At 42.2% G+C, this 12,565-nt stretch overlaps 1 protein-coding gene across 1 annotated transcript in view; it reads right to left on the reverse strand.

The window, feature by feature from the left end:
- MTHFSD (methenyltetrahydrofolate synthetase domain containing) overlaps positions 1-11,423 on the reverse strand; it is a 12,833-nt gene extending 1,410 nt beyond the window's left edge. The window contains exons 1-6 of the mRNA XM_010088049.1: positions 11,380-11,423; positions 11,160-11,274; positions 10,487-10,600; positions 8,344-8,434; positions 7,351-7,463; positions 7,011-7,136 (exon numbers count right to left, since the gene is read on the reverse strand). Of these exons, the coding sequence (XP_010086351.1) occupies positions 7,011-7,136; positions 7,351-7,463; positions 8,344-8,434; positions 10,487-10,600; positions 11,160-11,274; positions 11,380-11,423 (603 nt within the window). The remainder of the gene's footprint in view (positions 1-7,010; positions 7,137-7,350; positions 7,464-8,343; positions 8,435-10,486; positions 10,601-11,159; positions 11,275-11,379) is intronic.
- Between the last annotated feature and the right edge of the window lie 1,142 nt (positions 11,424-12,565).

Genomic DNA, 12,565 nt, shown 5'->3' on the forward strand with positions numbered 1-12,565 from the left:
CCCTCTATCCCCTTCCATTCATCCCCAGTTCACAAGCAGCTTTTCTGGAAGGGCTCTTCCTCTCAGCAGCTGAACCCTATCCATCTCAGGCATGAGATGCCCCAGGCTGCACTCAGAGACTGGCAGGAAACACAGTGGTTCCCTAGCTAATGTGGTCTGGCTCTTGGCTTGCAGACTGCAGTTGGAAAGAGGAATAATTCGTACTTGGCTGCTGGACAAGCAGAACATCCATCAACACAAGATCCAATTCTTAAATTTAGAGAGCAAAATAGAGCCTAGGGAAGTGATGCCTGAGCTAGCAGGGACCCAAGCTAGTGGCCCACACAGTGTGAGAAAGCCACTCTAGCAGGGTACTGTGCCCAAGTTTGTGAGCCACTACTCCTCCACACGCTGTGGTGGACTAGCACCAGCATATCCTGGCTAGAATATGACTACAGATCTCCCAGCACAGATCTCTTTCACCTCAAAACCCCTGAATTCCTGGTTCTACAATTACAGTCAGAGTGAGTTTGGATCTGGATGTATCACATAAAGTCTAAAATTTACAGATCTCTAGGGAGAGTAGCCCAGCTCTGAAGCGACTCAAGAGAAACTGAAGACAGGCTGGGGGCAATGTTAGGTTTAGGTATCAGCAAAGCCAGACAACAGCAGTCTCTTAAATGTTCCCAGGGCTCCTCTTCTGAAGACCAAACAAGCAAGTTTTATTTCAGGCTGAAACTAAACAAAAACATAATCTACATGAAGCCTGTCCATTTTCTGTCCTGTTAATATAATATCAAACAGCAGAATAGAACTAACGAGTACAGGCAGAGGCCACCTCCATTCTGCCACATCGCAGACCCAGAGTCAAGGTGTTTGGGATCAGGCCCTTTAAACAAGTAAACTTTATGACTGACAACAATTTCTGAACAAATCTGACCTGACCTGGCAGCCAGTACAGAGAGGCAAGGACTTCCTCTGGGGCTCTGGGAGACTCCGCACTCTGAAAGGTACATGCCATTTTCAGGTTTTGAAAAGTTATCGCTCTGCGGATTCTTGGACTAATTTGTTTTTCTCAGCCAAGAATTCAGACTGCTTTGTTTGACAGCAAACTCCCCTTCCCTGGGCGATACAACATCAAACCAATGGCTGAAGCCATCTTACTTTGTTTTTACTGGCCAACAATTAGGAACATTTGTTGTCCTCTGTCAAATTTCTATGTGAAATGTAGGCTCTATGCTAATTAAACCAAACAGGAAAAACATTTTTTTATTCTCATGCAACTAATTACTCCTGGTCCCAAAGCACAACCTCAACCTCTTACCAAGTGTACATACAGTTCCTTTCACCCTGGAATTAAACTCAGTTCCCAAGGCATGGACTGGGTTTTTAGTCAGAAAGATCAATGCTACCAAAAGCAAACCCTCACCACTTTGTAGATCAAGGGAATCAAAGAGATGGGCATTGAGAGGAGGATCTCTGGAAATCCCAGTCTTTCAAGGGCAAATCGAGGAGAGGAGTTAGATAATCCAAGGTCCAGTGTACTCTAAGAGACTTCAACTGGCCAGGTTTCAACATGGCCTCTCCTCTCACGAGTGAACAGCAGTTTTGGCATCTCACTGGAGCTCTTTGAGATACCATTTCAGGCTCCCTGCAAACTCAGGACAATGTAGCTACAACACCATATACATCTCTGTAAGGGCTATGATCTACTTTTCTACAAAAGCTGGAGCTCTGCTCATCAAAAACCACCCGCAAGGCAAACCTATCATTACCTTAAATTCAGCACTCTGTAGAGATAACAGTACTGAAGAAAAAAAGGGAGTTGATTTGGCACTCAGATTTGTCTGTAATTGAAAACACTCTGTAAAAAACCTACATTAGAGAAGTTCAGACGCTGTCAACTGACATCCTTCTGCCACAAAAGAGAGAGAATTTACCTTAAGGGCTGTTTTCCCTGGGATCTAGGAGGGTCTTTCAGCTGGGCCAAAGCTTTCAAGTCCTTCCCTATTTTTCCCCACTTTTATGTCAAGGAAAGGCAGAAACTCAGTTTGGGATTTCAGAGTTCCAACTCAACAAACCAATTCACTACCTTTTTTGGGGTGCAGGGGGTGAGAGCCAAAAGGGCAAAGGGGGCGGTGAGTGGCAGAGGAGAGGAAGAAGCTTGCTCTGCTCTGTTGCAAAACAGCACACAAAAGAACTCTGTGGTAGTACAATGTGTTGCTAATTATGATCATGCAAAAAGTTTCTTTTGTCTTGTGAGCTGTGGAGGATTGTAACGATTTAGTTCCATGTGGAGAGACGCCAAAGATATTCCTCCTCTCTTTCAAACAAGCTGCACGTTTCTTGGTCCTGTGCCGGCTGGTCACTCCTCCCTAGCCTTGCCTCCTGCTCTAGGCTAAACCAGGATTCAGGGGACTTGGGTTCTTACCCCAAGTCTGGTTGATCCAGCTATGTGGACCTGGGCAAACTCAGTGGCAGAAGCTTCTCCCCTTGCTCCCCCCATCCCTATAAAATCAAGGCCAAACCATTTATTGATGTTTGTAAACTTTGTATTGAGTGTTGGGATTTAGCTAAATGATTGGCTTTGGCAGTGAAGCCAGCTGAAGAAGTTTCCTATTATCCCTTGACCACCAATTCCCAGGCCGGTTCCATACTTCAGCCCTCTGGGGTTGGCCAACAGAAGTGCTTGTGGGTCTGCACTATAAACTCAGTAACTGAAGCAATTCAGGTTAAAAATAACTTCACCAAAGGCAATTAATCATTTAACAATCCTGCCTACTCCCTGCCATGGCTGGGAGAGCCTTGGGGAAAGAGGACAGCAGGGTAGATGAATTCTTCTGGCACACAATTACCGGGCTATGGGAAAGAAGCTGAGAAGGGAAATGTGGCCCCTTTCTGACAGAAACCTGAAGAAAACAGAGTCTTGGATGCTGGCTGCCAATACAAATCTCCCAGCACTTAACTCTGAGCATCCACTCTTACGACACCTGGTTTGGTCCCAAAACAACGTAGTGGCAGATGGACTTCTGCAACATCTCTGCTGGAACATCAGGGCTCTCTTCAACCTCTGTTATTCCAGAACAGTGAACGTGGCCACTTTCAATATTTTCCTGAGGAAAATGAAAGATGTGTTTGTCCTCTGACAGAATGAGTAATGCTGACCCCTGATACAGTGCAGGCCAAGCCAAACACCATTTTGATTTCCCTGGCAGCAGAGGCGGTGCAGTTCTGATGTACGGCACATGAGGGAAGGAGAGCTATAGACTGGAGAGCACGCTAGGTCTGCTGTTTAATTCTGCTTCACACAGCTACCCATCCACGCACACCAACTGACATAAGAACACGTGGCTCAAGGTGGAGACAGATGATGCTGCTGCTGCCCTGCTGTGGAAGCCTGTGAACAAGACCAATCAACCTTTACTACAGCAGATCCACCAGCCCTTCCAAGTGTGGAGGCTGGTAGGCAGAAGGTGTTTGAAAGACTCATCTTTGCCCATCCTGGGGGGCATCTGACCCTAGACTCCTCGTAAAGGCCTCCAGGACAGAGCCCACTTCTCACGTTGTCTCCTTAATCAGTTGCTTGTTTCAAAGAGCACTGAGCTCACAGGGGTTTAAAGCACAGACAAAGCCAAGACAGCTAGGACGGCCAGCACAGTCGAACATTTTATCATCCATTTGCACAAAATGTCCAAATATGTGCAGGCAATCCGAGGGCATATTTCTGGGAGCTGGCAGCCCATGAAGTCTGCTAGTGTCCCTCAGGAGAAACTTATGCAACCCACATTTGGAATCCATCAGCAAAAGCTGATTCCGTGGACTCAAGCAAGGGTCAGATTTGCAAAGGTGTTGAGATGTTTAACCACGTGTGGAAGCATGCCCTGCTCACGCTATCCCTCCAACAAACAAAACAAAACCAAACCAAACCAAACCTTGGCTAAACTAACAGCAACTTTCTTCTGATGGCAACACTGCATCCCTGCTAAAGGTTTTGCCAGCTTGAACGTGTGAATTTTTTGAGCTTTAACACATCATTTTACTTTCCAAACATTCTATCACAGACCTGAATCAAAAGCTGTTTGTTGTCAGGCAGTTTCCATCTCTGCCACTGCATACTAAACTCTTGCAACATGAGATGCAGGGATTTCCCCAAGTCAATTTTATTTTGGGAAAAATTTTTCCTACTTCTATAAAATTCTCAGCAAAAGAATGATTAAAGAAACAGAAGGAAATGCTTGCTAGAATCTAGTGATTTTTCCACCAACTACTCTAATTTCCTTCTTCATAACCCCAAATATTTTAATTTGTCTGTATCATTTCAATTCAAAATAAGCACAGCACAAATAACTTCATCATTCTGACAAATATAATAGACAGTGTCACAGATAAAGATCGCAGCTACCCATACAAAATACTAAATGAGAAAGTAAGTCGTTTCACGAATTTAGAGTTCCCAGAAACAATGGGTCAGATTTTCAAGACAGATGAAGCCAAATAATTCTCCACTGGCATCCAAATAAAGTTTTCCAGAGCGCTCAGCTCTTAGCAGCTCTCACTGTCCTCCAAGAGCACGTACTGATTTTTCAAAACCCTGAACTCGGATGCAGAAAACTTACCCGCATACACACTTCAGTACTGCCTTTGTATTTAGAAGTGTTTCTAGAGTGCCTAGCACTGATTTTCACAATGCTTCTTTGGTATTAACAATATTGTAGCTCTTATACTTCCTTGGAAATCTTTAAATCAGCATTTCTGTGACAAAAATCACAGCAAGTAATTTGCATCTTCCTGTTTGGAAAAACATGCTACCTCGACAGCAAGAAATAGCTCAGCTGGGAATTCTGCACTGAGAAGAACTGAAAGGAGGCAACTGAGGGCAACTTGTCCCAATTACCCCCAGACGTGAATCATTTACTCACAGAGTAACACCTATTTACCCCTTTCCCATATCTGACACTACTTCGATCCTACAGAGCACATAGCAAACAAAAACACTCCAGGAAAATGCAGTACCTCTTCAAGCACTGAAATCCAGCCTGGAGACACGCACTTTGCTGCAGAAGTACCTTGTTACCTCTTTCCAGATGAAAAGAGTTGTATGTATTAATAGCTATTTATCTTAACAGCTTCAGGAAAGCACATCCTTTACAACAATCCTTAGCTGTAATCCCATGTTTGCAAACACCTTTAATTTAAGGTCTTAAATCATTCTCTTGGCTTGATCCAGCCATGTTCCTGACGGATGAACTTTTCTGCAATGTAGTTTACACGTCACACATCTTAACAATAAAGTTAAGCTACTTGCTGCTGACAAAACACCATATTTAGAAGTGGATTATTTATTTACTCACTACCTCTTGTTCATTTAGTTTTGTTATAAGGAACAGGAATGCACCAGTAAAGCCAGGATTTGAAGCAGAAAAGGATGTAGAGAAAAGAATGAGGAAAGTATGCAGAAGCAGACAGGAAAAGTCAAAGGACAAACACTTAAATAACCTGTATCAAATCCTGCAGTTTTAACACCCTGTCAATTAACCAGACCTCCCACCTCCAAGACCCTCTGTGCAAGAGTTGATCATAGTTACCACCACAACCACAGATGGAACATACACAAATTGTTCAGCTCCCTGTGAAAGAATAATGCTAATATATTATAATACTGATCTTGATTTTTTTTCTCTGAGAAGCAAAGAAATGCAAAAGTAACATCAAATTCTATATATCTCTCAGGACTGACTAATTTTTCACGAGTGGCAAAAGTTTCACAAAAATTCAACAGCACCTACAAGAGACTGTGCTCCCCATATCTTTGAAAAATGTAGCTGCTAAAGGGAATCAGACAGAAAAAAAAAGAAAAAAGTGTTAGCAAGGCCACTTACTGAGACTGAAGTTTGACACTAAGACAGACAGACTGATCAAAAGTATGTTGGCAAGATGGATGGAGCACAAGGGGTAGGCCTTCAAAACAATTACATTCAGTAATATCCTAAAAAATTATAATTCAAAAATAACTGAATGGAAAAAATGCACTAGTACAGACAGAGCTTTTATTTATTTATTTATAGCCTCAAATCCTCAACCACAGGCAGCATGAAATACTCTCTCACCATGGGAATAAAAATAGTACTGGCTAGAATTGTTTGTTGCAGATACATTACCTTAACAAAGTTAACTCTTTCTGCTGGTTGGCAAGTGCTTAACAAACAACTCTTGATTTCCCTAGAAGCATTCACTAGTAATTCCTCTGTGGTTTCTGCAAGACATGGCTATACTGTTCCTCATTTCAGAGTTCCTACTGTTACTTAATCATGGAGGATTGCATCTGCTCCCTAACTGGATGATTTTAGGAATGAAAAATCTAATGACAAAGTTTTCCCAGCATGAACTTCCAGTAAAACAATTCACTAAATGCTTTTCTGAAACTATTTGTGAAGCTGCTAAAGTTTCTGACAATCTTGTGGTAAGGCGAGCCAAACCCATAAACCAATATTTATCAATAAATAATGATTCATGATTTAAAGCAATATAAAGTCCCTTTTCCTCCACCTGAAAACAAGCTCCAGCCACAAATTCATCTGTCTTTTGAAAGTGAATCCCATACATCCACGATGTAAACAGCAACGTACCAGCCACCAGATCACGCTTTTCTTTCACAACCAGAGCAGCACATACTCTACCCATTCCACACAGCCTAATGCCATAAAGTTTTCTCCATGGTACTGTCTCCAGAAAACAAATAGAGCCAATTCCAACGAGCACGGAGGAATAAAACACATAAGACAAACAATAAATGATGTCTATCTTAAAAATCCATGACTGACATTTCCAGTGACTCTCACCCTATAATCCACTCGATACAGGAACCTCAGCTTCAGGAATATATTCCTCCTCCTCACCATTACCACTTAAAAATGCCAAACACATCTGCTCCTTTTACAATTATTTCTAATACAACAAATGTGTTTATATGTAAAAATGGGACTTAACAGAATGTCGATACCAGTAAGCTGTTGTTAGCAGAGGTAACTTGCCTTATGCCATATTATTCCCTGAGGTTTCGGTCGTTTGCAATTAGTCTTGATAGTTCTTGTTGGAGTCAGTATATAATCCACAGTTAAATCATGATCATCAAGAAGCTCTTCTGCTATGTCAACCACCTACAAGGAACAAGAGATTTGTTAAGTTGTTAAAAACAAATGCACCAAAATTGTGCACGATTCCTGATGTCTCACAACATATGAAAATCCGTCGATGACAGTGGAAACAAAGTAAAGATACTACACCAACATAATTCCAAGTCTCTTTTTCAGACACATCATTCAGTAGCACACAGTTCTGAGTTGTCACCTGAGAATGGACACTTTAACTTACCTGACAGTCATGCACGATAGTAACTACAGGTGTATCTGCCTGCACTGCACCCATTGACACCATCATTGCATATTCCATGTCTGCATAACCTTCCCCTTTTCCAATTCTCCAGCCTAAAATACAGAAAAGCAAACAGTGATAGTAAACACAGAAGGAGCAGAGTGGAAAGGCTGGTAACTGTCAAAAGCATGAAATTAAACTAAGCAGTCTGCAGCAGATGAACCAGGCACAGAGTTGTAACTTGGGAAAAATTCAGATCAGTGTCTCTCACAGAATGCAACTTTCCTTGTAATCACACTAAAATTAAAATAAAACATTTGTTTCAACGAACTCCTAAAGGATCCCAGGAGCCTCCCATTGAGAATAAACCACATTTAGTCCAATTCAGTTAAACAAAGAAGCCTATTTTCCCATTGTAATTAGAACCCTCTATTCATGTCAAACATAGGTTAACTTCATGTGGGTAAAGAGGAGCCTGGGACACACACAAAGAGCATTTTATTTTTAGGCAATGGATAACGTCAGTAGAAAACTTTTCGCCACCAGCAGGTCTTCAAAATATTAGAAAATACAAAATCTGATCCCCAAATAGGTACTGAATCAGCAGTTGTAACACATGTCCTTTCACACACCCTGTGAGAGCACAGCAGATCCTCTGAACAGGGAGCCCTCTGATTCTTTTAAAAGAAAGAGAAATAAAAAATTGCTTGCCTGAACAGTTCTACTGCAGGCCAAAACACTGGCTTGCATGCTCTAAACCACACTGCTGTCTGCCTGGCAAGTCCTGGCAGCATTGTTGTAAAGCAGGCATTCATTCTTCCTGTCTGGACTGGGACCAGTGACTTGTCCCGCAGAAGAGACAGAACTCTAACTGTAATTCAATTCCAAAGATATGTTTGGGTCTGCCAAAAGGAACACGTAGTATAGCCTACTGACGTTGTGAATTGCGACTTAAGTCCCTCCTCCTGAAAAGCTTACAAGGCTTGGCCTTACCTTTTTCAGAAACAGCCACTGATCCTACAACAACCAAGTCCACTCGTGCTTTCCCATCAAGACCTACAGGCACGCTGTATTCTTTTATACCCTGCAAGAAAAACATAATTTTTGGTTTGCAGAGGGCAGAGTCTCCCAACCAGTGAGGCCGAAATCCAGAATATTTTGATAATCCAATTTTGATAATAACTCCCCATGTTTCAAAGTGTTTCTTCCATGTATAGCCAAGCTCTACATGTCTGGAAAGTTATCCTCTGGGGAATCCTAGAATACATTCCCTACTACAGGGCCAAGAATTTTGGCACACTTCAAAGAGAGTTAAGGGAGGTGGGCACTTTTCTAAGCAAGGATACTTATTTAGGATCAAAACATTGTATTTCGAAACCTTTTATTGGGCATCCATTTCTAAAAGTGAGGGAAAATGACACTTCCTACCCTACTACTAATACTACTACTAACTTAAAGTCATAACATGTAAATTCATGCCTGTGAGGAATATCAGAGCACTACAAATTCTTAAGTTAATTCTCACAAAGTTAGACACAGACAGATACAGCATAAAGATTTAGTCTGCTTGTCTGAAGTCACACAAAAATGCTTTACTGAAGCACAACCAGGTACACAAGCTGGACCCTTCTCCATTTGACACTACATCCACTGCACAGCCAGTTTCTCCACACCTGTATCTTTAAAAGCACCTTCCAAAGCTGTCTATATGTTCTGTAACCTTCTAAGACACTGATGAACAGAAAACCACACTGTTTCTGACAAGTGGCGAGAAAAACCTTACATAGTCCAGTCATCCTTTTCTCCTTCCCCTCTCTCCCCCCTCATTCCCACCCACCCCTCTTTGGGCTCCTCTCTAAAGAAAACATCCTAACAAAACTCTGTCTAGAGCTGCAGAAATTGCAAATGGTGTTTACTTGGCCTTTCAAACATGAGAGTTTTAATTAGAAAGATATCTCATGATTCATTCACTCTTAATACATATTTACAGTGTAATGCAAATCCTCCTCACACCAGTTCAGCTTTGTGCTAAGTTAATCCTCACAGTAAAAAGCCAAATATCTTCTGTGTAGAGCACAAAAACAAAGAGATCAGTAATTTGTGGCTGCCTATCAGTAATAATGCTCATTATCCTCTTCACAGCAGTGGTAAGAATTGTTCGCACAGTGCTCTGTAAATATAAACCGCTAATAGCACTTATTCATTAGTACGCCTGGTTGAGGTGAAAAAAACCAGACACATGGTGGTAAGATCACAAATCAGATATGAGGCCTGAAGCAGGGCAAGAGAAAGGTCTCTTTCAGAAGTGCTCTTCAACTCTGAAAAGCTTAATTAGTTAATGACTTTAACAGAAGCTCCAACAAAGACAGTTGACACTAATTACCATCCATTTCCAACCCTCAGGTATATACAGGATTACTGTAGAACTTTTTTGCCTTTAGCAGGACATAAAGAACAAAATAAAACCTATATAGCTGGCCTATTCATTTTGTACAAGTTACATTTCCATGTTACATAAAGATGAGTATAAGGCAACGCAGGTTTCTCTGCCAAACGCCTTAGCGGTACAGTATGAAATTTTAACAGCAGAGGGCAGCAACATACCACAGTTCAACAGAAATCTGTTCACACATTTTTGCACCTCAGCTCATGCAAATGACAGAATTAGTGTTTCTTCAGACTTAGGAATCTAAAACAACTGATCTTTCCTGTTTAGTAACAGCTAATATTTTGTCGACCAGATTAGGCAAAAACTGTAAACACGAAAATATTCCTTATAGGGTTCACTAGCTCAAAACTGCACAAGAATACAGGAGTACTATTGGATAGAAACCGAAAGATATCAAGTCAGCCAGGAAAGTTGCTCGTAACATTCCAAAAAACATTCACAAAATATCAATAACACTCTGTTAATAAAATATAGCAAAAAGACTAAACTTCCTCATGATTTAAGTACCAACACCAAAAAAAAAAAAAAAAAAAAAAAAAAAAAAGGTGGATATGTACACAAATCCAGGAGTGACATACTAGCAAAACAATATTTCAGGTAGCATCTGGTTTTCCAACTTCTAGTTGGCCCATCGTAACACAACACTCTTACAAGCTAATTCAGACCTCCCCCATTTTTCTTTCCTACCCGAGACGTAGCACATATTCGCAGAATCTCCTTAGTTGCACCTGAAGGTGGAACAATCTTATTGAACAGCCCAGTTCTCAGACGTGGTGTGGGAACCAACAAAGTCTTCCTTGCCTGTGTAACAGAAGAAGTTATCACATCAAAAGGGGCTCATTCCACACTCAAGAAATACTTTTACTGTCCCATAGGTCTCTATGTGGTCAGTCATCTTATTTGCTACAGAGCAGTTAGCACTGTTCACTGTGTAGTGCTTGTAGATTAATCCCCTCCAGCACAGCAAAATCGCAGACAAGATTTTATTTAAGAAATAGATGTCCACAAATGAGCTACACATACAAGCCAATGACCATGCACAGGTCTGAGATAAGCCTGTTACACATTCATCTTGTGATAAATGTAAGGCATTTTGAGGCAAGGCTACCTTACATGTTTCGGGGAATAATAATACAATGACAGCAAAACAGCTATTGCTCCACAGGAGTGTTAATTTCCCCAAACCCTACCTGCACCTTCACCATGTTCCAAAAAGGCAAAGACATGCTTACATGAGCAACCTCACGAGGCTTAGGACCGGTAAAGCTCCTGCCAGAGAAACAGCAGGCGTTGACCAGGAAATGCTGCCAAGTGCTGCACCACTGTCCCACTCTCCTCAGGGGTGCCAAGGTGCTGTTACCTGCAGCGCAGCTAGCCGAACACCTTCTAGAGGTTTGTCAGGATCCACTTTAATCTCACTTGCTCTGTTGAAGGCGTCCAGCTCTTTAATAGAGCAGCAAGCCTGGTGAGACCCCTGCGTGAAGAAAGGAACCACGAGAGAAGAGAATACGTTCACTTACTTCCAGTGTTAGAAAGCGAGCGTTCTTCTGGGGAGCATCGGGATTTATTTTTACAGTATTGGCAGCTTTGAAATCCTGTAAACCCAGCAGCCTTGTCGCAGCATGGGAGGCACCCTGTTTTCACAAGATATCAGTGCATCACCAAGGAGTTCACAGCAGAGAAGTGAAATTTACCACCTTTCATCCTATAGAGAGGCTGATTTCTCAGATTTTAAATGAGGGACATACTCTTAATTTTGTGATGTTTTCTATGGGAAACTCTCACATACCAACAGATGCTGAGCACTTGACTTGTGGGCCTCAGAAAAAGTGGGGATCCAAGTACAGCCACTTTGCCTGACTTCACCCTCATTCACACCTAACTGAAAGCTAGAGACCAATTTGCCTTTTTAGTCAACAAATACAAAGAGATTCCTTCAAAGGCAAGCCAGATTCAGAGACTCTTTAGATGAAGACTTTCTGGACAAGGCTCTCCCTTCACAGAGACTATACTGAACTCAGCAGATTCACTTTTTAACCAAGTAAGGTGCTCAAGCTTAGCAAAGCACACACTCCTCCTGCTTAAGGGCGTGATAAAGTCTCAGGCTTCCGCCACCCACTTCAGCATCAATTTCACCTCAGCACCAATCTAAGGCAGAATGCCCCTGCCAGTCCCTTGAGCAAAAGCAGAGCCCATCTCCTAATGCTGCTCATGGCCTGTAACACCCAACACACATCCTCACAAAGCTATTTTGGTAATCGTTTCTTGAATGTGTAGCAGATGTCTTGCACATCTTGAGCTTGAATTAGGCTGACAGTAAAGTGGTGGCCTGAGTAAGTGAATACTTGACAGTCCTCTTATTCCTTTCTCCCACCCATCAAACTAGGGACACAACGAAGCCAGAGCAGGAGGAAGGGTTCTCCCACCACTGCCCAGCAACACTCTGCCAGGGAGAACTTGGCCATTATTCACATTTTAGCAGCTTACTGTATGTTCCTACAAAACGGGTGACCTCAGCCTTCCAATCTAATTGTCTGAAGGTCCTGGGGGGGTGAAATCCCGTTCTGAATGCCTCAGTTTCCCCATCCATGAAGGTGTTTATCTCATTCACAAGGAGTTTTTGCAGCCACTGGTTAAAACACTGCACACACGTGCCATGTTGTGTCAGGTACAGATACCTGCACTTCTTCACTCGCTGTAAATGACAGAAGGGGGCTGTTTGCGCTGTTTTTCAGAGCTCTGCCACCCTCTGCTGCCAACGACGAG

The sequence above is a fragment of the Pterocles gutturalis genome, unplaced genomic scaffold (assembly GCF_000699245.1).
Source record: "Pterocles gutturalis isolate BGI_N339 unplaced genomic scaffold, ASM69924v1 scaffold50241, whole genome shotgun sequence".
Taxonomy (NCBI): Eukaryota; Metazoa; Chordata; class Aves; order Pterocliformes; family Pteroclidae; genus Pterocles; species Pterocles gutturalis.